Raw genomic sequence first — 27,493 nt, 5'->3', positions numbered from 1 at the left:
CTAATCACATTATATTCCATCTACTGAATTTTCTTTTAAATAGGACTCATCTCTTCATTTGCTGCATGCACATCATTTTTTATGGATGGGAGAATGCCAGTTATCACATTTTTAATGTTCACAGTGAAACCATTAGTCCCATATGAAGAAAACTTGCTCCATGCTTAGACAAAGGAAATTAAGTCAGCATTTGAAATTACTGTTTGAACACTGATGCAATTGTAATATAACTGAAATGTGTAATATGAGAGTGTGAAATATGTAAATATGTTTGTTTCGCCTCACCTGTAACTTGGGAAGCTCTGTAAATTTCAAGGATTTCACTCTTTCACCATTACATATGTTGCAGTAAGAGAAAATCTTGAAATATTTCAGTATTTTTTGAATATGTACATTCGATTTAAATAGATGATCTGTCGTTTTCTTTGAAATTGCTTAAATCTGGTTCTCCCATATTTCTGAGAGTCTGAAAACGTTTCCCCTTTTAAAAGGAATCCTCAGCATTAACTGTTGCATTAAAAATATGCGCTGATGTGATCTTGGTGTTGGAGGAGCAGAACAAATCCTGGCTTAATATATTTTTGGTGGCGAATAAGGGTAAGCTGCATCACCTGTCCGACTTATTTTTGTTCAGCTTCGTTCAGCTGTTGTCTGAATTATGAACCTCTGTGTATTGATCCGAATTAATGTTGGTCTATTTCTTTTAACTCTCCTTGCATTTGTATAATATATTTTCACAGAGTAAAACATTCCCAGGTGTTTCAGAGAAACATTTGACATTGAACTACCAAAGAAGATAATTAAGACAGAGGCAGATTTTAATGTTGTTGTGGTTGTGTTCGCCGAGCTGGAAGTTTTTGTTGCAAACGTTTCGTCCCCTGGCTAGGCGACATCATCAGTGCTTGGGAGCCTCCTGCGAAGCGCTTCTTTGATGTTTCCTCCGGTGTTTATAGTGGTCTGTCCCTGCCGCTTCCGGTTGTCAGTTTCAGCTCTCCGCTGTAGTGGTTGGTATGTTGGGTCCAGGTCAATGTGTTTGTTGATGGAGTTTGTGGATGAATGCCATGCCTCTAGGAATTCCCTGGCTGTTCTCTGTCTGGCTTGCCCTATGATAGTAGTGTTGTCCCAGTCGAATTCATGTGCATCTTAAGAGAAGAAAGGGAGGTGGAGGGAGTTAGGGAGGGAATAGTGGACCTTGGGACCTAGACAGCTGACGATGGAGTAATTAAAATCTAATGGGTACAGAAGGTGCCAGTATTGAAGAGCCCAGAAATCACACTAGGTTGGAGGACCAGAGGAGGCGATAAGAATAGACTTAGCCAATGCTACGTAGGGATTTGAAGTCATGAATATGAATTTTATAATTATGGCTTTACTACTGAGAACTACCATATCTGAGTAAGTATGGGGATGAGGGATGAATCACATGTGGATGTTCCTGTTTGCCAATGCTGTGAAGATGAGAATGACATTAATGAAATCAATTTCTGCTCGTGTTCTGCCAGGAAATCTATGATGTGCCTTCTCAACATATACTAAATTCTCAGTAATGGCCATGAATGGAGTGGATGCTTCATTATCAAATGTCTGATTAATAACTCTTTTAATTTGACTTTAATCATTTCTGGAAAATAAAGTTTACTATCTTATTTATTTGGCTGCATGTGTTTGGCTCCAATGTATATTTCACAAGAAAAACAATAAAAGCAATGGAAATACTCAGCAGGTCTGTTCATGTGTGCGGGTAGAGAAACTGTGAACATTTCAGATATTGTGAGCCTTTGTTAGAACTAGAGAAATTTAGAAATCTGTTACAGTTCTAACTTTTCCCAGTTCTGGTGAGAGGTCATTGACCTGTTTAATATCAATGCTAGCTTTTTATCACTACAGATGACCGAAACATCTATCCGAAGTAATCTTGACAGAGCAGATTTGTAAAGGATATTTCCTTTCCTGGGAAAATCTGGAGCTATCTTTAAGATAGAGATGAAGGAAAAATATTCTGAGTGAAGAGTCTTTCTCAAATGGCAGTGAAAGCAGAATGCTTGAATAATTTTAAGGCAGAGGTAGATTCTTGACTATCAGGGATTAAAAGGTTATCTGAAGTAGGGGAATACGATGCAATCAGATCAGATATGACCTTATTGAATTGCACAGTAGATTCAAGGGGCTAATTCTTTTGTCCATATTCTGTAAGACCTGATGACTGTTTCCAGAATTTTCTATTTTATTGCATATTTTCAGCGTGTGTACATGTACGCATATATAAAAGACCTTCACTGTGCTTTCATTCTGCTCCCTACAATGCAGATCGTGGGCCGCACCAGATCCTGTACAACATCACCTCTGACATGGAGATTAAGATTCTTCCTGTTGCCTTCTACAGGTATTATGTGAAACTTTTTTTTAAATCATGAATTATTCCTGCTCAGCATAGGTTAGGAATGTATGCTGCCTCTAACCAGATTTAAATTGCACCATGTTTTTGATGCTAATATTTCATGGGATGTGAATCTCACAGGCAAGGCCAGCATTTATTGCCCATCCCTAACTGCTCTTGAATGTGTTGGTGAGCTGCCACTTTGAAATGTTGCAGTCCATCTAATGTGGGTACACTCATTGTACTGTTAGGAAGAGAGTTTCAATCAATGACAGTTGAAGAATAACAATGAACGTTTCACATTAGGATGGTTTGGAGAGAAATTTGCATTATCATTTGTTCTTATCCTTCCTGGTAGTAGAGGATGTAGGTTTGGAAGGTACTACTCAAGGGGCTAATTGAGTTGTAGTGCATCCTGTTTATGCTGCATATTGCCATCATGTACCGTCACACCAGAGGGAGTAAATGTTTAAGGTAGTGGTTGGCTGAGTGTTGCTGGAACTTCACTTATAGAGTTACTGGGGAGTAATCCATCAAAATCCTGACTGGTATCCTGTAGACAGCGGTTCAATGAAGGTTCAATGTCATTGAATTGCTAACCTCCTATTAACAGAATAGATACGAAATACCTTGAAGTTAAAGATAGCAAAGCAAATACATGTTCTGAACTAGTTAATGTATTAAAATCTGTAGATCCACATGGTGGGCCATGGAGAGGGCTGTAGTTCCCTGCTACTTGCCCCTCATTCATACTTATCCAGGAGCCTTTGTAGATGAAGCAAGTGTTCTCCAATAGCATACCTGAAGGTTTTAGAGGCTGTTGGATAATGGGGGTGGGATGCATTATTTTTCCCACAAAGTACATTTTAATTTGATTTGTCAGCTTTCTATTTAGGTAGTGCCTTGATGGTTTGTCTAAGTTCTTATTTAATTTGGTTCAATTTTGTTTGTTTGTTTTTACAGAAAAAGTATTTAAACCAGAACTTGGCAGAATTTTATAGTGTGCAGTTGCTTGAAATAAACTCTAAATTTAAGGCACATGTTTGGCCTTTAGAAATGCACTTGAGCAGTGAATAAAATGGTCATCAAGTGAATTTGGTTAGATTATTGTTCGTGATGTCATTACCTGGCACTTAAGATATTGCAACTGATATTTACTTTGCATTCCTACAAAGTAAATGTGGATTCCTACAAAGTAAATTTACATCCGTTGTCTAAATATGCTTTGAGATACATCTATTAGTATCTATCCTGAAATGATTGAGGGATTGGCCTACATTAATGAACAAACAATGCACAGTACAATGCTCTATTCTGAACTGGACTCTGAAACAAGAAAGGTTATCTTGAACTCCTTTTGGGAATACTGTGTAAAATTTGATTTTCCAGTAATGTGAAAACTTTATGCAAGAAATCAGGGCATTGATTTTGATTACATGTTTGTAATACATAACATTATCCACTGTTCAATCTTCATAACAATCTTCAACATTTGGCTCAATTGTTTAATAGTCTTATTCCTGGCCTGGATCCAAAGCTGCTTTCTTCCATCATCAAACGTTCAGATTTCCTCTCAGTCGCTATAATTCTGTACACTGGAATGGTCAAGCTCTTCCTTGATGGAGAAGATACAATGTTGGCCTCAAATCAGTGTGATCTACAAAGCTCCAAGCAGGTAAATGTGATTAATGCAGAATTTCATAGATAATTAATGGGAACTGTTTGACCCCTTCCTCGAGTTGTGATTTAGCATTCCTCCTTCAATACAAGTGGAAACAATGCACTTTTATTTTTCAAGACTAGTTAGTTTCATGATCATCTTAGACTTTATTTATCACAGTAGTGTTGTTTAACACTGAGAACAACATTTTCTTAGAGGCAATGGGAGGGAGGCTTGGATATATGCACGGAATGTTAATTTCTGTAAAGTGACATCCTGGAATCACCTCATTCTCCTCCCAGTTTTCATCCAGGCAGGTTTGAAGCGTGAAAGTTAGTGGGAACTTCTTATGGCTCAGTGGTTAGCACTGCTGCCTCACAGCACCAGGGTCTCAAGGTTCAATTCCAGCCTCTGGCGACTGTTTGGCTGGAGTTTGCACATTCTCCCCATGTCTGCGTGGGTTTCCTCCAGGTTCTCTGGTTTCCTCCCACAGCCCAAAGATGTGTAGGTCAGGTGAATTAGCCATGCTAAATTGCCCGTAGTGTTAGGTGCATTAGTCAGGGGTGGGTGGGTTGCTCTTTGGAGGGTTGGTGTGGACCTCTTGGGCTGAAGGGCCTATTTCCACACTGAAGGGAACCTAATCTAATCTAAGGCATTTTAGATACTAATTTTAGATTCCAGTCTCTTAATCACAGATTCTGGCTTTAACAGCCACGGTCTTATTTTCCAAGCTGTGAGCAACTTGCCAAGGTCATTGAGATCTGCTTTTTAAGGGAAACCAATAGATTGTAAAGCCTTTTGTCTGTAAGACTGAGGAACCAGATTGAGAGGCTGCGGCTCGTAGTGCTTTGACCTTAGATAGTGGTTAACTGATGAGTGCCAACTTCTTAGAAGTCACTTCACTCCATCTTTAGCTGCACTCCCCTGCCAAAAGCCTTCATGACAGCAAAGGAGCAGCTAATGAAGCTTCAACCTGCACTTCTGCTGAACAAGAGAGCCAGCGAATCCAGCAATCAATAGTATTTCAAAACAATCACAGGGATGGTTTCTACTGTGAACTATTTTGCCAAAGTCCAGGTGGATGTTTAAACAAAAGCATGGCTACTCTTTCAGTGTGAATGTGTCAAAGTACAGCAGCTATTTTATTTCATATGATAATAAAAAGCTAACATTTAGGGAAAGACGAATGTTTTGGAGGGTTGTGATGATGGTAGGATCTGCATAAAGCTACTGATTTTATATTAATCAATAATGAGTAAGTTTTGCTTCTGTTTCCAGCCTGACCCTTTGGGATTAATAACACGAGGCCGTCAGTTCCTCCTTCGTGCAATTCCAGTTTGTCCTGCACAAACATGTTTACAAAGCCAAGTAAGAGCTACTGACATAATGAATCAAACGTATGTAACCCTATAGCTAGCTACAAACCTGTCAATGTACACTTCACTTGATTATTATCAACTGTTTTACCTTGATCACTGTTAACATGTTTTGCACCTGAGAATACACAGTAGCTGTTTTGCTACTGCTTGTTCCATGTTAATAATGCAATGTTTCTAACATTGTAATAATTGAGAATAGTGTTCAGCAAAAAAAATCAGATGTAAACCATGACAATTGCATACCGTAAGAATATGGTAAAAAGGCAAAATAACTTCTCCACCTTTAACATGACTGTTGTGCTAAATTTTAGACATTTAGTTCATTTAGTCAAATCTTAAGTTAGAATCCAAGAACAGTTTGAGACATGGAAAAAAAAACTTACTGTTTCATTATTCTTTGGATTTGTTCATGTAAATTTTAATAAATAAACTTTTTTTATTGCTTCAAGCAATGTGGGTGACACTGGCTAGATCAACATTCATTGCCCACATCTAATTGTCCTTGAGGTGGTGTTGATGAGTCACTGCCTCGAACTGCTGCAGTCCTTTGTGTGTAGAACACCTGGAGGACTGTAAGGGATCAAATTCTAGGATCTTGACCCAGGAAAACTGAAGGAACAGTGATATATTTCCAAGTGGGAATGGTGAGTGGCTTTGAGAGGGGAGCTTATGTCCCATGCATTGTTATCCTTGTCCGTAATAAATGTTCAAGGATTTGGAAGATACAGTTAAAGGGACCTTGGTAGGCATCTCCATCCTGTATGGTCTGGAGCTTCAAGTGTTTTTGGAGCTGTGCCCATATGGACAAGTGGAGAGTATTCTGTCACACTTCTGAGTTGTCTTGTAGATGGTGAATAGGTATTGGGGAGACAGGAGGTGAGTCAGTCATCACAGAATCTCTAGCATCAGACCTGCTCTTGTGGCCCCAGAATTCATATAGCTAGGCCAATTCAGTTTCTGCTCAGTTGTAACTCTCAAGATGTTGAAAGTGATGGATTCAGTGATGGTAATCTCAGTGAACATCAAGGGGTTATGGTTAGATTCTCACTTGCTGGAGGGGACCTGTGCCTTCACTTATCTGATGTGAATTTTACATGCCTCTTGTCAGCCCACACTTGTATGTTGTCTAGGTCTTGCTATATATGAATATGGACTGGCTCAGTAAAGGAGAAGTCATGAATGCTGCTGACATTCTAAAATCATTGGCGAACATCCCTACTTCTGACCTTACAATGGAGGGAAGGTCATTGATTAAGCAACTGAAGATGGTTAGGCCACTACCCTGAGGAACTTCTGCAGAAATGCCTTGAAGCTGTAATGATGGACAGTTTTCAAAAACTGCTCCAAGCACTTATGCAACTTGAGCATCAAAACACAAAACAGAATTCAAAATTAAATAAACAGATTAAATATTTATGTACATTCAGCACAAAATGTTTCATAATAGCCTTCATAGTTTCAAAATAGTGATATAGCAAGATGCAATTAACTGAAACAGCTGGAAGTGGAGGAATGTAACAGATTTTAAAACATGCTTTTTCTTACCGCACTGACAGTTGTGTTTTAGTTGATCTGATAAAGTTTGCATGAACTCCAAAGAAAAATGGAATAAGGTACTTAAGTGCAAAAGAAAAATGATTAAATCAAGGTTTTATTGGCAATGTTCCAGAAGAAAACCAAGTCTGAATATTGGCCAATACACTAAAGTTTCTTTCCTGATCTTAACCCAAACCACAAGCTGAATCTGTCTTTGCTTTGTAAGGTATTATTACAAAGAACAGCTCATTAATAATGCAGCAATCTCCTTTATAGAACAGTGAGGGACCACTCTAGGTTATAGAGATTCAGACTGAAATACCTAGTATTTTGAGAATACTATGACCCTGATTTTTCTTGTAATTTATGCGTAGAAAACATTTACTTCCCTGCTACCAAGCAAAGCTCTGTATTAGAAAATTTTTACTTCCATGGGATTTGCAAGCACATCCATGGTGAGGTGGATTGCCTGCCCTGTAACAGATATAAGAATATAGCTAGTTGTTTGCAGGAGATGGGTAAAGATGTTTCTTCTTAATGTCCTTTTGAACAGACAAAATTAAACTAAGCCCCTTTTTAGTTAGCAGACAGGAACAAACAGCATCTCTAAATGTATTTATTTCCTAGCAACCATTGCAGACAGGGAGGGAGAGGGAAACCTCCTGCTAACTGTTCTTGGACAGGTGGTGGAACGTCTAGTCCGTTGAAGCTATTTCTTCTTCTTAAATACTAATCAGCATTAGATTGATTTTTGCATGAGGTTTCACACAGGATTAAAAATCAATTATATTTCACAAGGCTCTTGCTGATATTTGAAAGGCAAAACAGTATTTTTAATACTGCTGCCTCAATATTGGCATCTAGTAGCCACACATTTTGCAATAAGCAATTTACTGAGCTGTAAATTTAATGATATGTAATTTCTTTTTCTCCTTAGCTACAAGTTGCTTGGAAAGACATTGACCCAGAACTGAAAGCTGCACTTGGTCATCATCTGAACGTCTGCAATGGTGATGATCTATATTCTGAACCAACTATTCTATAAAGAATAAGGTGGACTGAAATTTTGCATGTTACCGGTTTTAAAAGATTATTCTGCAAGATGCTGAAAATGGGTAACCACTGGCTGGCTACATATTTCAGCATTCATGCAAAACCAAAAAGCCCTCTCTATTTAGTTACCTCTGACAATCAAAACATGTCCCAGTCTAAAACGTGTCAGATAGTTTGTGTACTGTAAATTGAATTACTTTCCAATGTAAATTTTTAATAGGAAATGTCAAGCTATATGATTTCTGAATTTAATAAGCACACAACAGCACAGGGAAATGTTCTTGAGCTTTGTTAGTGAGCTCTTTTTGGTTTTGTTTTGAATTAGCCAGATAACTTGTTCAGAGTACTTTGTCTTACAACATCAACCAATCATGAAATGATGTGTGGCTGCTTTATTAGACAGTGCCTCTTTAGAACTCAATGGAACATGTTGACTCTCAGTTCCATTGTTCTTGTAAAACTAAAAGTTGATCAGACAACTTCAGTTGCAAGACTTAGTGCATAAATTTATGAGAAGCAGGTTACTAGAGGTAACTCTGTATAGTCTGCAGAATTGTCAGTGTAATTTAATGAACAGGCACCTGATTAATCTCCAGCTTTGAGAAAGAGTAACTGAAGAGGATAATCTTACGTTCTACAACTAATTTTTTTTTTGATCTATGAACTAATTTAGTTCCTGGTGAGAATTTAAAATTGCAACAAACTATAAATAATAAAGAAGCTTCATGCAACAAGGCAATGGAATCAACTTTTTAATTAAATATAAAACTATTTCTGAACTCTTCAATAAGCTGGTTAGTACTGTTCATACAATAACTTTGGTTATATCATATCTTACAGAAGTTTGTTACTGTAATAATCACTTGTATATATTTTTGGTCTTAGCCAATTCAGCGACTGACTGGCTTAAAAACATAACAGGTCAATGTCTATTTTAAGCACAAACCTCTATTTGCAAACTTAAAACCTTTTATTGTTCATATTGACTGTAAAAGCTGTATATCTGCCAAAAGTATCATAGTGACCTGTAATTTCCAGAGCACCTCAAGCATTGTCTTATCTAAAAGTTTAAGGCAGGAACTCACGTTGTTATGGAAGATTCCACCAAGTATTTACTGTATTTAAGATATTATAAGTTTATCTTCTGCCAATTCATTTCTTTCAATAAATTGTTTAATTTTTTTTGACAGACTATATTGGGAATTATCAATTTATACCCATTAAAATCTAACAGTATTACACTGAGCTTACTATCATGGAATACTATGACTGTAGGGAGGCTCTATATATTACTTCTATAAATTAAATGAATAAATATATACATACACACACACACACAGTTGCTCAATGTAAACTGTTGTATAAAACTGTTTATAATGTACTAACTGGTAAGTGTTATACACATCAGAATGGTTGTATGAAAGCTATATTTTCAGATTCACGATAAAACCTCATTTTATTAAGCACTCCAATCTTATTTACAAGTTTAAGAGGAAAAGGAAGTTTTATTAGGTGAGATGGGTGTTCTTGGCTATTAAAGGTTTTAATTTTGGAGAAGTTGTTTTACAGAATTGCACTGACAAAATAGTTTCAGCTTGCATTCAATTTATAAAACATATCATTTTCCCTCTCCCTCATTAGAATTCAGTTACACAGTAACTTCCATGTTCAGCTTTCACAGCAGAGAAGGAGAACAACCAACCACCAGATTGTGGCCCAAACCTGAATGTCTCAATTTTTCTGAAATGTAATAATAGGTTTTGTGAAGATGAAATTTTATTTTGTTGCAAGCTCAAGGATTACTCTCAATTTGGAGGGAACTGGGTCATCTGTGGTTAGCAGTTTTGGGATTTTGGTGCACATTTAATATAGGTAGATTCTTTTTATTGTTTGGTGTATTTGAGAGCTTCTACTCAAATTTGCAAAACATCAGACAAACCCCAATACTCAAAAACCTATGAAAATAGTCTTTATTAAAATTTAATTAGCTATCAGCCAAACCACCTCACAGTACACGTGAAACATTTCAAGCTATACCATTGTTGATATTTGCTGATAATTTTACAGTTTCCCTTCCAATTATCTCACATTTGTCTGTTTAACAGTGCTCACTAGCTACACCACACTCAATATCAACATACAATTCAAAGTTGCATGATATAGTGAAACATTTGGCATTCTTTTTCAAGATTAAGGTAAAGAGGTGTGTATTAAGCTTCATTTAAAAGGAAAGCCATGTAACCAACCATCTAACACTGATGCAATTAAACCTCTGCTTGTTCCTTATCAAACAAAATGTTGCACTGATTCATAAGTTCTCTGTTCAGACGAAGAACTTGCTGTCACTGAAGACAAAAGGTGCAAATAGGTTCTAATCTTTTGATTCTGCTCACAGTTAAGTAGCTGAGTGTTAACTGGCTTCCCACTCAATGAACGTATCTGTGCTTAGCTGGTTTGGTTCTGTTTCAACATACTCAGCTGGTTTGCTTTTATCTGTGTTCTGGGTCAAGGGATGAACCATGGACATATGAACGTTCAAATTGTGGGCCTTCTCAAACCGCTTTCCACACTGGTTGCAAGCAAAATCCAGTTCAGCTTCTGCCTTGTGCTTAGTCATATGGTATTTCAAAGATGCTCTCTGTCGACACTGGAAACCACAAATTTCACACCTACAGGCAGAAGAGAAAAAAAAAGTCCTGTTATGGTCTTGAAAATATGTAAAAGTTCTTCAGCCAAAAGCAGGACTGACATTTAAATAATATCATAAGTCCTGCTGGAAACAGTGACTTTTTAAAAAATAAAAACCATCCTTGGTCTTCTGGTCAGAATTGTAAAAGCCATTTCTGTTATGACTGAACTTGGAAGCAGGAGAGCAAGGTTGTTTAATACATCATTCACACTCTCAAGATAGTCATTTAATTGATTGGCTCCTCTTGGACAAATGGTTTATGCACTGCTCTAACTTTTGTATTCTTTTGGCTATCTGCTTCTATTATCTAGAATCTCTTTCTAAAATGTTTCCACTTTATTTCCTCCCTTTCTGCTTCCAAAATCAAATGTAAGGCATCTTACATTTAAGATGAGGACGATATTTTTCTGAGGACTCAGTCTGCTTCTGCTCTTGTGTCGTATGGTCTGAAGTGTCACCCCACCTCCACTACTCAACTCAGAAGATTCTTTTAGCTATTGGTTAATCTTTGCATGTGCTGTTATCAGTCTTCAAATTGTCCTTCTACATTTTTACCAAGCTGTTTTGTAATTATTTTCAAACATTATAGAGACAGCCAAAGAAGGCAGTGTCATTAAATATTTCTAGGGCAGAAGTAGACTTTTGACCCCCTTGTTCATCAAGAATCTATTGAGGGTTGGCTGGAATGAGGAAATGAAGCCACAATCAGATCAACTGTGATCTTATTGGATGCTACTGCAGGCTTGAGGTACCAAATGGCCTGCTCCTGCTCCTAATTCATATCAGCTCTTCAGCCTCCTTCCCCAGTTCCCGTCTGTTCATTGTGATGCATGGAGGGGGCAAAATTGTATGGCCTGGCACAAAAGCTAAATGTGGAAAATGCCTGTAGTATTTTGTTCAGCCATCTATCATGCACACAGTCCTCCCAACAGAGCAGAGTCATGGAAATGTTTTCCATCTAAGTCTGGAGAGCTGAAACTACTTGTGTATGACTATATGTGTAATAACAAGAGTTAGAAATTCATGGGTGTGAAAAGAGGCAGATTGTGAAATCAGTAATTTTCTTGTTTAAAATGGTGAAGCAAAACATCTTTAGTGAGTATGCCGGGTTTTCAACCGGGGATGATAGACTCAGGATTTAAACTTTGGGCAGGTAGAGGTTTGTCTTGCATGGGCGATCTATTTGAGGGAGACTTAATGATACAGTTCGTACGGAAGTATGAGCTATCTAATAGAGACCTCTTTTGTTTTTTTCAAGTTAGGGATTTTATTCCAAAAAAGACCACACTTTTGCCTAATCCCTGCAAATCCGACAGAGAGGCGGGTGCTAAGAGTACACTCTCTGTCAGTACTTTATATCATCAATCGGGGCGGTGCCCCCTCAGATGAGTTTGATTGACTCTGCAAGATGTGGGAAAGAGAGCTGGGTGTTGAACTCTCCTCAGAGGCATGGGAGGATATTTGGGAGAATGCAACGACGATATCAATTTGCATTAGGACCCATGCTTTACAGTTGAAGATTCTCCACAGGGTCCACTTGACTCCAGACCAGTTGTCAAAATTTAAACCAGGGGTATCTTCAGCATGTCTGAAGTGCAGAGTCTGCACGGGTACTCTTACCCATTGCCTTTGGTCTTGCGATAGGCTTCAAACATAATGGAGCGCTGTGGCAGGCACAATGGAGAGGATTTTGGGTGTAAGGGTGGAGAAGGACCTATCTCTCTCCTTTTGGGCCTGCCCACTGTATTTCCTGCAGACATGCATAAGAAAAAAAACTTTTCAATATTCTCACGTTCTGTGCAAGAAAGAATATCTTGCTAGGTTGGATATCCGAAAAACCATCTCGGGCCTGTCAGGTTGGCGGAAGATTGTTATAGAGCATATTCCCCTGGAATTTCTCACAAATATGGTACACCACAAAACAAAGTTTTTACAAGACACGGCAGCCCTTTTTGGAATACCTTGATAGATTTATCTGCCACACTAACAAGGGCTTTTATATAGCCGCAATGATTGGGTTTTAAGAGTCCGATCCAGGCAGGAGGAACTGTGAACATATGAGCATTTTGTTTGGCTGGGCGGAGTTATTACTATTTATTAGTTTGTTGTTGGTTATTTTTTTTAAACTTTTTTATACATGTTTATACATGTGTACATTAGGGTGGGTTGGGAAATTTTTTGGGGTTTTTTGTACTGTTTGAATTGTATTGTTTTGTATTTGTATTATTAAAAAATCTATTTTTCAATAAAAATATATTTTAAAATAAGGTGAAGCAGTCTCGAAGGGCTGAATGACCTACTCCCGCTCATATTTTTCTGTGTAAACAAAAATAATATGTAGACAGACAGCAAAAGCTTCTTTAATTATGTAAGTGTCCATGTTGTAGATCTGGCCTGTTCTCACTTGAGGATAGAAAAATGAGATAGAACCTTATTGAAACATACCAGATTTTTAGGGGACTTGGCAGGTTTGATGGGGAAAGGTTGTTTCCCTTTGTGGGAGAATGGACCAGATGGCATAATCTCAGAAAAAGAAGGTGTCCTTTTAAGACAGATGCGGAATTTCTTCTCACAGGGGAGTGAATTTGTGGCAATATTTATCACAGAGGACTGTAGAGGCTGGGACATTAATGTATTTCTTTCTTGCAGTAAGAAAATGGGGGGTTATGGAGAAATGATATGAAAATACAGTGAGGATGATTGGTTCAGCTATGATGGGATAAATGGTCTGCTTCTGTTCTTGTGTCTTATGGTCTTAAGTGTCACCTCGCCTCCCATACCCAATTCAAAAGATTCTTTCAGCTATTGGTTACTCTTTGCATCTGCTGTTATCAGTCTTCAACTTGTCCTTCTACATTTCTACCAAACTACTTTATAATAATTTTCAAACAATATATAGAAAGATAGTTTCATTTATTTTCCTGTCAACTGTAATATTCTGAATTTCTCTGGGTTCTTACTGTAGAGGCTTTGCTCCAGAATGGCGCATCTGGTGAACTGACAGGTGCTTTCTCTGTTTGAAAGTTTGTCCACATTCGTCACAAATGTAGTTTCTTTCTTCTGCAATTTATTAAAAAAACATATTTTTTTGCACAATTTGAAACCACAACAGGATGTAAGAGTTCTGACATAAATGCTTAATTTCACAAAAATAAAAAGGCAGCTGCAGAAGTGTAAATATTTCTCAGGTAACATTGGACTACTTCATCCATTCACTTCAGTTTGCACAATTGTTGAACAATGCAAGTGGGTGTACTCTAAGATCAAAAATCATATAAAAGGAAGTTAGTACATTAGAGCATATATAACATTGTAAACATCTTTCATGCTTCTTTAGAGACTGGACAGATGTTCCACAGTGATATAGTGACATTATTTTTAGCTATCTGAGGAATTGAACTTTTGTTTTACAGGTAAAGGATGTTATTGAGGAGGCCCATTTAATTAATTCAGTCACAGAAACCTTCAGTTTCCCCATCTCATCATATGCCTTTTGGCTTTATTTGCTTCCACACCCCAGCTCAGAAGATCCTTTAACATACCAACCATTGCATGACCAATAGCAATTGATAGTGGAAGGTAGGAGAAAGTGAGGACGCTGGGGAATGGACTAGAGGGCATAATCTCAGAAAAAGAAGGTGTCCTTTTAAGACAGATGCGGAATTTCTTCTCACAGGGGAGTGAATTTGTGGCATTATTTATCACAGAGGACTGTAGAGACTGGGACATTAATGTATTTCTTTCTTTGAGTAGATGCTGGGGATCAGAGCTTAAAAATGTGTTGCTGGAAAAGCGCAGCAGGTCAGGCAGCATCAAAGGAGAAGGAGAATCGACGTTTCGGGCATAAGCCCTTCTTCAGGAATGAGGAGGGTGTGCCAAGCAGGCTCTATCACCCTCACCTTAACCTCCTTCCACCTATCGCATTCCCAACGCCCCTCCCCCAAGTCCCTCCTCCCTACCTTTTAACTTAGCCTGCTTGGCACACCCTCCTCATTCCTGAAGAAGGGCTTATGCCCGAACGTCGATTCTCCTTCTCCTTTGATGCTGCCTGACCTGCCGTGCTTTTCCAGCAACACATTTTTAAGCAATTGATAGTGGTACTAATATTAAATTACACGACATCTTGCTTTCTAATTATTTACCAAATGTGTGTAAAAAAAGGAAGAATAAAATTAGAATACAAGTTGGTCCCAACATATGCATTACAAGATTGTTAGTTATGACAACACTGTAAAAAACTGAAGGAGATTGGTTCTACCATTAGCAGAAGCAAGCATTCCTTTGGGATTTCCAACAACCTTCCCCGGAGTTACACGTACAGACTAAGAGAACCCTTTATAAATTTCTACTTATCTATTGAATTTGGCACTGGCTCAACTGGAGGTTCAGCAGCCATGTAAATGTTTTTTAAACTGTTTCTAGCCCCATAAAATATGCAACAGCAAAAAAAATCATTTGGCTTTCCCAGAACACCCATCAGATCACTGAACGTGGATGCAAAGGAACAGGGATTGAATGAAATATGGTGGAAATATAATTGAAAAGCTTATGTAACACGACTGTTGATCAGTTACATACTTACCTGTGTGAACCAATTTCACGTGGCGCTGCAGATAGCGATCAATCATAAACACTTTGTTACATCCTGGGTGGGGACAGGGACGCTCACGTACCTCCTCATGGCGTTCTTTCATATGTTTCTAATATTAAAACAGTTTGCTGATCAGGCTCGAGGTTAAACAAAAATAGATGCTCTACTCGAATACACTTAGCACTGGAAACAAAACAGATGAACTGATAAAAGACCAAAATATGATTGATTGCCACTACAAAGACAAGGTTGCAGAACAACATAGATTGAGACCTGAATATTGAAGGGTACGTGACATTCTCCATGGACAAGATGAGAGTGGTGCTGGAAAAGCACAGCACGTCAGGCAGCATCCGAGGAGCAGGAAAATTGACTTTTCGGGCCGGAGCCCTTCATCAGGAATTAGGCTGGGAGCCTCTGAGGTGGAGAGATAAATGGAGGAGAGTGGGGCTGAGGAAAAGGTAGCTAAGATTGCAATAGGTGGTTGGAGGTGGGTGGTGATAGGTCAGAGAGGAGGGTGGAGCAGATAGGTGGGAAGGAAGATTGGCAGGTAGGACAGGTCACGAGGATGATGCTGAGCTGGCAGGTTGGAACTGGCGTAAGGTGGGCAGAGGGGAAATGAGGAAACTGGTGAAATTCACATTGATGCTCTTGGGTTGAAGTGTTCCGAGACGTTTCTCCTCCAGGCGTCAGGCAGTGAGGGAGTGGTGGTGGAGGAGGCCCAGGACATGCAAGTCCTTCGCAGAATGGGAGATTGAGTTGAAATGTGGGGCGGTGGGGTTGATTGGTGCAGGTATCTCAGAGATGTTCCCTAAAGCACTTCTGGTAGGATCGCACAGTCCTGATGCTTGGCTAAACTATGTTAGCCGACAATTGATTATTCGGAATTCGATTAACCAAACGAAATACTCCTGCCCATGTCCTTTAGATAATCGAGGTTCCTCTGTATAGTACCCAAAGACAGAGCACCATTACCCTAAGAGTTGATATTGTAATTGAGTGTGCAGAACTTTACAAATTAGTGATCTTGATTTTGTCAGTGTAAATTTTTACAACTGAAAAAATCAGTATGCAATTTAGTGTTTAATTAAAAACTAAAGTGTCACTACATTATACACTCAGATCCTAGTGGAGTGTGTAAAATCATAGTCCTGCAATCAAGTAGTAAGTGAGCTCAGCTGATACTCAAAAAGCCTAAAATTTTAAATTTTGTGTGTGACCAACTAGCTTTGAGGATAACATCTTGGCCATAATTTTACCTTCAATCCATCAGCTCCTCTATATACTGCACAGCAGCCCTTGTATTGACATCGGTGCATGGTGGGAAAGTCTTCTCTGAAAAACACCAAATAAATGCTATAAGGTTACATGAATTCCATATCCAGTAACCATATAGGAAACTCTCTCAAAGTTGTGGTTGTGTTCCTAGGCACCCATTGAAATCAATGTTAAAGCCATGGTTAGGTTCCTTTGGACATTTCTAGCCCAGAAAAACCAAAGTACAAGTTGAAATCCTGTACCTAACATCTGCAGCACTGTGCAAATAACAAATACATTAGTAAATATCAAATAAATACACTATAAAATGTTTTCAAAAATTACATTCACCTCCAATAGGCTCCAACTACTGAAGTTGATCAGTGTAGCTAATTGCTGAGGTTCCTGTAGGGCTTGCACCAATCAACTATTATTAGGATAACCAATCAATTATTATTAGATGGAGGAAAGGAGTTCATTGTCAATTCGGAACAAGAGCCAGATGCTAGGAGCCAGAAGAGTAGTTTAAGAACAGTGTGGAAGATAGGGATTGGGGAATCTAGGGTGGGATGCAAGTGTGAAAGCAACAGAGGGAGTGAAGAGGGAATGACAGCAGGAGAGCATCACTATAGCAAAGGTCATATGCACAGGAAGAGTACAAAAGAGCAATTCTGTGGCAAATTGCATTAAAAATAAAACTAAATGCTAAATAGATACTACTTTATTAACAGTATTAATTGAAATTTAAGTGAGTCAACTATTAAACACATCCAGGGCTCTCACATTAAAAAAAAAATCAGATCAGTCAGAACTGACCTAGGGACGTTCCCTACATATTTGTCTCAGTTATATTTCTTGCAGCATATTGGAATAATTCGGAAACTAGTAGCTAATGATTGTTTTTATGGCTGCTGAACATAGATCATTACAGCGCAGTACAGGCCCTTCAGCCCTCGATGTTGTGCCAACCTATGAAACCAATCTGATGTCCATCTAACCTACACTATTCCACTGTCATCCATATGTTTATCCAATGACCATTTAAATGCCCTTCAAGTTGGCAAGTCTACAGGCAGGGTATTCCACACCCTTACTACTCTGAGTAAAGAACCTACCTTTGACATCTATTTTATATCTATCACCCCTCAATTTAAAGCTATGTCCCCTCCTGCTAGCCATCACCATCTGAGGTAAAAGGCTCTCACTATCCACCCTATCTGATCTTCTGACCATCCTGTATGTCTCTATTAAGTCACCTCTCAATCTTCCCTCCAACGGAAGCAGCCTCAACTCCCTCAGCCTTTCCTCTTGGCTCCAAAACTCAATCCCTCGACCAATAAAAGCTAACACACTGTACATCTTTTTAACAACCCTATCAACCTGGGTGGCAATTTTCAGGGATCTATGTACATGTCCACTGAAATCTCTCTGCTCATCCACACTACCAAGAACCTTACCATTAGCCCAGTATTCTGTATTCCTGTTACTCCTTTCAAAGTGAATCACCTCACATGTTTCTCCATTTGCCACCTCTCAGCTCAGTTCTAATCCCTCTATAACCTGCAACATCCTTCAGCACTGTTCACAACTCCACCGACGTTAGTTTCAGTAGCAAATTTACTAACTCGTCCTCCTATGCCCTCATCCAGGTAATTTATAAAAATGACCATCTGCAGTGGCCCCAAAACAGATCTTTGCGTTGTACCACTAGTAACTGAACTCCGGGATGAATATTTCCCATCATACACCACCCCCTGTCTTCTTTCAGCTAGCTAATTTCTGATCCAAACTGCTAAGTCACCATCAATCTCATGCCTTCATATTTTCTGCAATAGCCTACCATGGGGAACCTTACCAAATGCCTTACTGAAATCCATATACACCACATTGACCACTTTACTCTCTATTGCCTGTTTGGTCACCTTCTCAAAGAACTCAACAAGATTTGGGAGGCATGACTTACCCTTCATAAAACCATGTTGATTATCCCTAATCAAATTATTCCTTTCTAGATGATTATAAATTTTTCTTATAATCCTTTCCAACACTTTACCAACAACCGAAGTAAGGCTCACTGGTCTAGAATTACCAGGGTTGTCTCTACTCCCCTTCTTGAACAAGGGGACAACATTTGCTATCTTCCAGTCTTCTGGCACTATTCCTGTAGACAATGATGACATAACGATCAAAGCCAAAGGCTCTGCAATCTCCTCCCTAGCTTCCTGGAGAATCCTACGATAAATTCCATCCAGCCTAGATGACTTACCTATTTTCACACTTTCCAGAATTGCTAACACCTCCTCTTTATGAACCTCAATCCCATCTAGTCCAATAGCCCATATCTCAGTATTCTCCTCAATAACATTGTCTTTTTCCAGTGTGTATACTAGTTTAAGAAATATTTGAAACCTGTCTTGTTTTAACTTACTTACTCCTTCAAAACATAATGTTTGTTTTGGCTCCCAAAAACCAGAAAGCCACACAGTTTGAAGATAAATATTTCTAGTATGTGACTCAACATTGACCAACCTCAACATATCTTTCACAATTATTGTTACTGTAACAGATTAAAATAAATTACAACCCTAGAATTAATAAGTAATAATGAACATAAATTTATTTAAACCAACCAATTTCTTGCTTAATTCAACCACAGAGCAACCAAATTACATAAGATTCTTTTTTCACATAGCAAATAGAGACTGGTACACACTGCCTGGAGGTACGATGAAGATAGGTTTAATTGAGGCATACAAGAGGACATTAGACAATTATTTGAAGAGAAACTGAAGGGAAATATCAGGAGAATGGCACTGTAATGTCATGTAGACAAAATGAGACAATTGGTCTTCTTAGCTCCATAACAATTCTGTGAAGATTGCTGATACTTTTAAAAAAAAGACATTTACAGTGAAGCAGTACATTAAGTAACTACTTTTACTCTCCAGAAGAATTAGTGTAAGTACCTTTCACAGTTTGATTTTGATTTTTGTATACGCCTTTGTCCTGGAGTTTTCTTCACTTCTTTACTATCACATTTCAATGTTGGCAATTTACTGAAAAGGGAAAAAAAAAGGCTAATTTACTTTGATAGTTTGGAAAATGTAAAAATAAATCAAGCTTGTAAAGTTTGTAAGTTGACCACAAAGCTAAAATTTGAAAACAGGCACCTATGGGAGCTTCTACGTGTTACAAATAAGAAATTGGTTAAACACATTTAAAAAAAAAATAAGTCTTTGACACCTAATGTAAAGGTCATGTGGCATCAGGATCACTGCACACAAGTATACTGGCTGGGGCAAAACAATCTGCAGCAAATGAGAAAACGTCATCTTTAATTGTTGGCAAGCACTATCTTTGACATTGACTCCAAATTCGAACTTGAAGGTAACATGGCTCAGCCACAAGTATTCAACTTCTTGATAATGATATTCAAATTATACTGTCTGTGGCACAACCTAATGGAAATTCCATTACAGGAACCGATGTTTTCCAGACCATCTTAGCCCAACAGATATTGCTAAATTTGATTTCTTACAAAGACTCAGATACGTAATAATAACCTTGTCTGTCAGCTTTTGTAGAAATCCATATTTTGCTCAAATATAATCCAAACAATACAGTCCAGTGAAACCTACTGACTGTATTCAATTTTAAAACATTCTTTTACTTTTAATACAGCAGAACATAAAAACCAAAAACTCCAGCAAAGTTATAAGGATATAATTTCATTATAACTTCAACAAATTACAGAATATAATTTACACAAAAATAAATCTAGAAACAGAGGGTGTACTATTTAGCATTGCCTCACACTTGAATGAATGGTTTTCCTTTTGTATTTTTCATGGTAGAATCACTAATATAATTATATTGATGATATGCCCATCAAATCATTATTTATAAACACACTGTTACCATTTTTAATGTGAGTGAGCTCAGTGTTGGATCGCCTGTTTTCTAGGCAATAACTAAGATAGTGAAATCACACTAGAATAATTAGTGTATCAATTACTCAGAGCCAAAATGTTACAGGAGGCAAGAAAAGCTGAACTGGCATACTCTGCTCGGCTTTTTGGCCAGATCAAGTGGTTAAAAAAAGTGATAAATACAGTCTTTTTATGATTAACCAAACAAAACAGACGGTGCAGTTTGCTATCTGTACCAAATCTATAGAAGTGAGAGTGAGGTACAGGTTAAAAACACTTTATCCCAAATGAACAATTCTAACCAAGTAGAACTACGACAATCGATAGCGAAATAAAGCTACTATGTTCAAATTAAAGACAATTTGTTCCATTAAAAGAGAAAAATGCGATATTCGTTAGGACTCACTTCTTCTCCCAATATGGCTGAAAACACTCATCTGAAGAGCCATTCTTAACTTTTTCTTCCCCATCATCTTCACTTGACAAATACCTATAAAAATAGAAGATAGATTTATTAGCACCCTTAAAAGAATGTAGTTGACAGTATAAGGAAATATAAGAATGGCATTTATCATATTCCCCTCAAGGTTCAATGGGTAGCCATACTTATACATGTTGTTTCTTCAAGGTGCCCAAATGAGAACCGATCAAAACAGCCTTAACACTGGAACTTCTAATCACTGCTCAATTCATTAGGTCTCAGAACAGGGAAGTTGAACTTGTCGCATGGTAGTACAGAACTTGAGTTTTGTTGAAATAATAAGAGACAGACTGGTGAAGCTTTTCATTTCACACACATCAATAGTCACACAATTGTTATATTTCAAAGAGGGCAACAATTAATACTGAGAAACTGATGATGACTGGTTGGCAAGTTGACTCAGACTGGCCATGGGGAACATAGCAAGAGCTATTGTCCCCATTGTTTAATTCAAAAAACTACAATGACCAGACATGTTATTTTGTTGCCTGCATATCAATATATGTAGGTTCTAGCAAGCGTGAATCATGCTACAAATCTAAGCAAAGGCTCACTGTGCAAGCTTGATGTTGAAATAGGGCATATCAAGGATAATGGCTACCCCAACTCAGATCAGCACTTGCTAAATAGTGTACAAACTTACAATGGACCTTCTAGCCATTTCCAGACCTGAAAAGTGCTCAGTTTACCTCAAATTATGAAAGAGTAAAGTACAGAGGAACCTCAAATTATCAGAATATCAATTATCCGAACTTCGGATTATCTGAAGATGTCAAGGTCCCGATAAAAATATGACATGAAAAAGGTGCTTCCAACATTGACCACGTCTTTTGTTTACAACGATGAAAGGTGAAGACGGCTTACTGGAATGCTGCTGAGAACAGTCGCGGACATCAATGGGATCTCTCTCTCTCTCTCTCTCTCTCTCTGGAGTTCTACACAGGGTGTACCCTAAACTCCCTTCCCCAGATAATCTCTCCAACATTGTCCTCTTGCAAAGGTGGAACTTGTCAAAAAGTTGCAGTAAAAAGTTGTGTGTGTGTGTGCGCACGCGCTATTTTGAGACTCACCCCTCCTGTTGGGGGGGACCGGTCGGACATGGCTGCTGACAGGACCGGGGTTGGACAGGGGGTGGTGGTGGAGGCGGAGGCTCGTGCACAGTGTGCTGCTGCTTAGTCTCCTGAACGGGAAGCAGACTTAGCAAGTGCTCACTGTGTCAATCCCATCGAACTGATTGGGGAGGCTGGAGGGCTTCAGCAATGCTGCAGGTCCCTTACACATAAGTGTGTATCTGCTCAGAAATAAACTCTGAGACACAGAGAGGGAGCAAGGCAAGCAGAGCGAGGAAAAAAGAAAACTTCAGAAAAATCCGAGCCCCAGAGCAGAGGCATTGAATCATTTATTCAAATAATCAATTATCTGAATGAAATAGTGCCTGTCCACGCCGTTTGCATAATCGAAGTTCCTCGGTATCTCAAGACTTCAATCAATAGGCAAAGCCACACTGCTACCATGCAGTAGTGATACAAATGCTATTTTCCACTCACAAAATACTTTATTGCTGTCAAATGAAAAAAGACTTTCTCTTTACCACACAAATTAATAATATGCTATACAAATGTCAGTGCTGGTGTGTTGAAAATGTGTTGCTGGAAAAGCGCAGCAGGTCAGGCAGCATCCAAGGAGCAGGAGAATCGACGTTTCGGGCATAAGCCCTTCTTCAGGAATGAGGAAAGGAGTGCCAAGCGGGCTAAGATAAAAGATAGGGAGGAGGGACTTGAGGGAGGGGCGTTGGAACTGCGATAGGTGGAGGGAAGTTAAGGTGAGGGTGATAGGCCGGAGTGGGGATGGGGGCGGAGAGGTCAGGAAGAAGATTGCAAGTTAAGAAGGTGGTGCTGAGTTTGAGGGTTGGGACTGAGACAAGGTGGGGGGGAGGGGAAAATGAGGAAACTGGAGAAGTCTGAGTTCATCCCTTGTGGTTGGAGGGTTCCTAATGGAAGATGAGGTGCTCTTCCTCCAGCCGTCGTGTTGCTATGGTCTGGAGATGGAGGAGTCCAAGGACCTGCATGTCCTTGGTGGAGTGGGAGGGGGAGTTGAAGTGTTGAGCCACGGGGTGGTTGGGTTGGTTGGTCCGGGTGTCCTAGAGGTGTTCTCTGAAACGTTCCGCAAGTAGGCGGCCTGTCTCCCCAATATAAAGGAGGCCACATCGGGTGCAGCAGATGCAGTAAATGATGTGTGTAGAGGTGCAGGTGAATTTGTGGTGGATATGGAAGGATCCCTTGGAGCCTTGGAGGGAAGTGAGGGGGGAGATGTGGGCACGAGATGTGGGCGCAAGATGTGTTTGCATTTCTTGTGGTTGCAGGGGAAGGTGCCTGGAGTGGAGGTTGGGTTGGTGGGGGGTGTGGACCTGACGAGGGAGTCACAGAGGGAGTGGTCTTTTCGGAACACTGATAGGGGAGGGGAGGGAAATATATCCCTGGTGGTGGGGTCCGTTTGGAAGTGGCGGAAATGACGACGGATGATACGATGTTTATGGAGGTTGGTGGAGTGGTAGGTGGCAATTGGAGGGGCGGGGCTCCAGGGCAGAGGAGCGGGAAGTGGAGGAGATGCGGTGGAGAGCATCGCCGATCATGTCTGGGGGGAAATTGCGGTCTTTGAAGAAGGAGGCCATTTGGGTTGTACGGTATTGGAACTGGTCCTCCTGGGAGCAGATGTGGCGGAGACGAAGGAATTGGGAATATGGGATGGCGTTTTTACAGGGTGCAGGGTAGGAGGAGGTGTAGTCTACGTAGCTGTGGGAGTCAGTTGGTTTATAGTAAATGTCCGTGTTGATTTGCCAAGTACAAATGCTGTACATCCCAATGACTGCCAGATTGTATCAAATCTTAAATCCCTTCAGCTGTACAAAGAAGACAGAATAGTGACTATATTCAACCACCCTGTGCTTTCATAACTCAGAACATACTGATACAAATTCACAATTGAACAACACTTGCTGAACCACCCCAAACGGGTCATAAATTACACTAACAGCCAATTTAAGATTAATATGTAGGCTCACAACTTGGCTCACCAAAACTTTACAGAAACTGCATATCAGTAAGTAGGGAACTATCCTCTGAAGGATGAAACAACACACTGATGTATTACATCTTCTTTGAGTTAAAAGGACAGGACATTTGTTCCCTGGTGCATTTTTATGCCAGTGCCACGACCAAAATCCACTTGCCAACTAGTTAGCACCCTTTTCTCCTGCAGTATAAACAGTTGCTCCTTTTGAACACTGATATTCCTGCCTCTGTCCTAATGAGGGCAAGCTGAAAAACTTTGACAGCATGTCTCTATTCTGCAATACTGAAGCTCACGAATACGGAACGTCTAACTATCAAAATTCAGGAACAAAATAAAATGGCATCAATGAGCATTGGAGAGATAGAGAACGTCAAAAAGATTTTTAAACTACAGTGCAATGTAAACTAAAAGACAAAAGTCTGAGGACATAAAATGAAAAAGAATGTCATTAAAACATGTGAAATCCAACATAGTTTTCTTATTACTTCAAATCAAATAAGTACAATAATTTCACCTATCATATTGTAAATGCTATTATGAATCTGCTCCATTAAGGTAATGCAGATGTGCTATTTGGGCCATTTAACTTAAGAGGTCTAAATCAAGTCATGGAGTCATAGAACGTTTCAGCTATTAGCTGTCTTAAAAAGAAAGGTTTAACATTAATTTAAAATGTTTAAATAAAATCATATTATTCTAAAATGACCTAGAATTAAGTAATCTAGGAATACTGAATCACTTTCTGAGATTGTGCCATACTTCCTAATTGCAACAAATCACAAAGATAATTCTGGGGTTCTACCTGAAATATTTCAATTAAGCACTGAACTGCCATAAATACTAACAGCACTGACGGCAATGAAGGCCTACCTGTCAGAGAGGTCACTAGATTCTAATCCATCTGCAATATCATCCTTTATAGAACACGAAGCTTTGTTGCAGTCAATTTGATCTATTATATGAAAAGTGAAAAAAAGTGACAGGATGGGTATTCAATGATCACAGAACAGAATTAAATCAGCACAAACTATTTTCCCATTACGTATTTGGTCATGAAGTGACAATCATGTATTTGTTAGTAATAAAGTTATCTAGTCACCCTGTTTAATCATAATAACCTAAACATAGTAATACTTTCTCTCTTTTTAGTGATATCTTGAAACCATAGCAGCCAGCTTGTAGCCTTGGATCCTGTTCATATTTAAACCAGGCAGATGTCTTAGCATACTTCCTAGGCTACATTGTTCATTAAAACAAGGAATTGTGCTGCAGCTGTAACTAGTGACAGAAATTTTATTTCTGAAATTAGTTTCTTAAATGCAAGGAAGGTAGGTATTCTCTTATCCTTAAAGCTAATCTTGAGGCAATTCACTTCCACCACTTTGGCACAGATGACTGGAAAGGACTAACAATGTCATACAGTTTAAAGAAAACAATTTCATTCACCAAATTCCTTATTATATCATATCTGCCAAACTTCTATCATTTCCCCATCTCCCTGCCTATCATTTCTATCCAAATGTGCTCTATGTACTCTTGAATGCCTCAACTGACTGCCTCCACCACATTTCCAAGCAGTACATTCCATACCCGAACTATTCACTGTGTAGAAAAGTTTTGTTTTCCCATATCACCTTTGCTTCTTTTGCAGATCACTTTAAATCTAAATCCTCTCATTCTTTTTTTAATGAAAAGCTTCTCCCTATTTACTCTGTCCAGCCCTCTCATGATTTTGAGAACCTCTATCTCCACTTTCTTCTCTCCAAGGAGAACAGTCTGAACTTCTAAAACCTATCTTCACAAGTGAAACTTCTCAATCCTGGAATAGTCTAATGCAACCAGTCTTTTAGAAAGCCATATTGACTCTCAATAATTATACTTCTCCTTTTAAGAGTTCACTAACTTTGGCCAGTATTGTGGACCCTACTGCCTCAATTTTACATGATTTCAGTTTTGTTCATGACACAAAACAACCATTTATTATTTCTTAGTTATCCTAAAACAGACTCTGTCATAGATATTGCATAAGAGAAATTATTTTTTATGGTATCTTTATTTAATAGGGCTCCAATAAGTTCAAAATGCACAGGACAAGATGAATTAAGTTTGCGTTTTCCAATGAATTATTGGAATTCTGAACTGAATTTCCAAGTTTCTGAAAATTGTAGTGACATTTCCAGTTTAAAAATAAAATTGAATAATCACAAAACTGTTGACTTGTCCTCCCTATAGCATAGCAAGAATAGCACCTTACCTGAAACACAGGTTCTCAATAGTGCAGCAGTCCCAACATCTGCAAAGAACTACAGTGTGTTCTGATAGAACACTACCTCACGTTATAGAAAATCACACTGTAGAAAATTACTATACCCTTCAATAGAAAGTTTGCATTATCCAAACATTGGCCATAATTTGTCAATCGCGCTATAGCCAATTCAGGTTGATGAAAGATGGAATGCACTGTATTACCTAAAATCAATGGTCTTTAACTTTTCTACTTCTGAGGACACCACTGCATTGTAAGAGTCTAATTTAAATTATATAATAGCCCAAATATACAATTACATAATTTAACATTAAAAAATGTATCTTACCTTTTGAATTTAATACTTGCATAGCATCCTGTAACTGAACCTTTTCCCAAGAGGACTCAGTACTATCAGACTCTACGTGCAAAAACATATCTTTGCTGAGCAGGTATTCTGAATTGTCCACATCTACTGGTTGTGAGGCTACTCCACTGTATGTACAAGGATGAGAGTCAGATGACCATGGCGACACTGGAACTGGTTGAAGTTTACAGATTGAACCACTCTCACCATTTTCAGCATCTGTTCCATTTTGAGGTGGGAGGGAAATTACGTTTCCTACAGTTTTCTCTTTCATTGAATCATTAGTCTTACTGTGTGGGCATGGTATCTCGTTTAGTGCAACCTTTTGATTTGAATGCACATCCAAGATGTAACTGTGTCCTTCTGGACACCCCCATACAGCTCCCACTACTCCACGATACTCGGCAGATAAGACACTCTGTACATTCGGTAGCGACCCACAGCTGCTGCCATGTCGGTGAGCCCAAGTGACCAGAACTTGCAAACATTGTGGGCTTGCAGTTACTACACCGTCATTTAGCATCCATTTAAAATAATCTAAAAATAAATGAAATGAAAAGTCAATTTGCAGCAGAATGAAACTAGAAACATATTTCAATACACCATTTTTAATGATCGTGGTACATCGAGTTAAATATTCAAACGTCACTCTAATTGAACAAACATAATGGATATTGCTCCAAAATGCTCCATAAGATGAAGACATAAGTATAAGAAAATTACAGTTCATTCAGATTTCATTCTTGATGTGTATAAGTTATTGCAAGATTAATTAATTATCTCATAGTTAAAGCTCTCCAAGATAGCAGTGATCATAACATGATTTAATTCAACATTCAGTTTGAGGGAAAGGAGAG

General features: G+C 38.7%; 2 protein-coding genes across 7 annotated transcripts in view; one reads left to right on the top strand and one right to left on the bottom strand.

Annotated features, from left to right (window-relative positions):
• fanca (FA complementation group A) overlaps positions 1-9,189 on the top strand; it is a 98,688-nt gene extending 89,499 nt beyond the window's left edge. For all 6 annotated transcript variants that reach the window (XM_087995817.1, XM_087995814.1, XM_087995813.1 and 3 more), the window contains 5 exons: positions 492-597; positions 2,308-2,383; positions 3,890-4,052; positions 5,316-5,405; positions 7,890-9,189. In XM_087995817.1, the coding sequence (XP_087851943.1) occupies positions 492-597; positions 2,308-2,383; positions 3,890-4,052; positions 5,316-5,405; positions 7,890-7,997 (543 nt within the window). In that variant the 3' untranslated portion in view covers positions 7,998-9,189. The remainder of the gene's footprint in view (positions 1-491; positions 598-2,307; positions 2,384-3,889; positions 4,053-5,315; positions 5,406-7,889) is intronic.
• A 768-nt stretch (positions 9,190-9,957) lies between these two features.
• znf276 (zinc finger protein 276) overlaps positions 9,958-27,493 on the bottom strand; it is a 35,305-nt gene continuing 17,769 nt past the window's right edge. Inside the window, exons 4-11 of the mRNA XM_043706797.2 lie at positions 26,619-27,173; positions 24,895-24,976; positions 20,878-20,961; positions 19,509-19,598; positions 16,545-16,620; positions 15,277-15,394; positions 13,655-13,754; positions 9,958-10,674 (exon numbers count right to left, since the gene is read on the bottom strand). Coding sequence (XP_043562732.1) covers positions 10,416-10,674; positions 13,655-13,754; positions 15,277-15,394; positions 16,545-16,620; positions 19,509-19,598; positions 20,878-20,961; positions 24,895-24,976; positions 26,619-27,173 — 1,364 coding nt within the window. The 3' untranslated portion in view covers positions 9,958-10,415. The remainder of the gene's footprint in view (positions 10,675-13,654; positions 13,755-15,276; positions 15,395-16,544; positions 16,621-19,508; positions 19,599-20,877; positions 20,962-24,894; positions 24,977-26,618; positions 27,174-27,493) is intronic.

The sequence above is a fragment of the Chiloscyllium plagiosum genome, unplaced genomic scaffold, assembly GCF_037043375.1.
Source record: "Chiloscyllium plagiosum isolate Xiang-an unplaced genomic scaffold, Cpla_swu_hap1 HiC_scaffold_17, whole genome shotgun sequence".
Taxonomy (NCBI): Eukaryota; Metazoa; Chordata; class Chondrichthyes; order Orectolobiformes; family Hemiscylliidae; genus Chiloscyllium; species Chiloscyllium plagiosum.
Note: the sequence above shows the minus strand (reverse complement) of the source record. Positions and strands in the feature narration are given on the sequence as shown.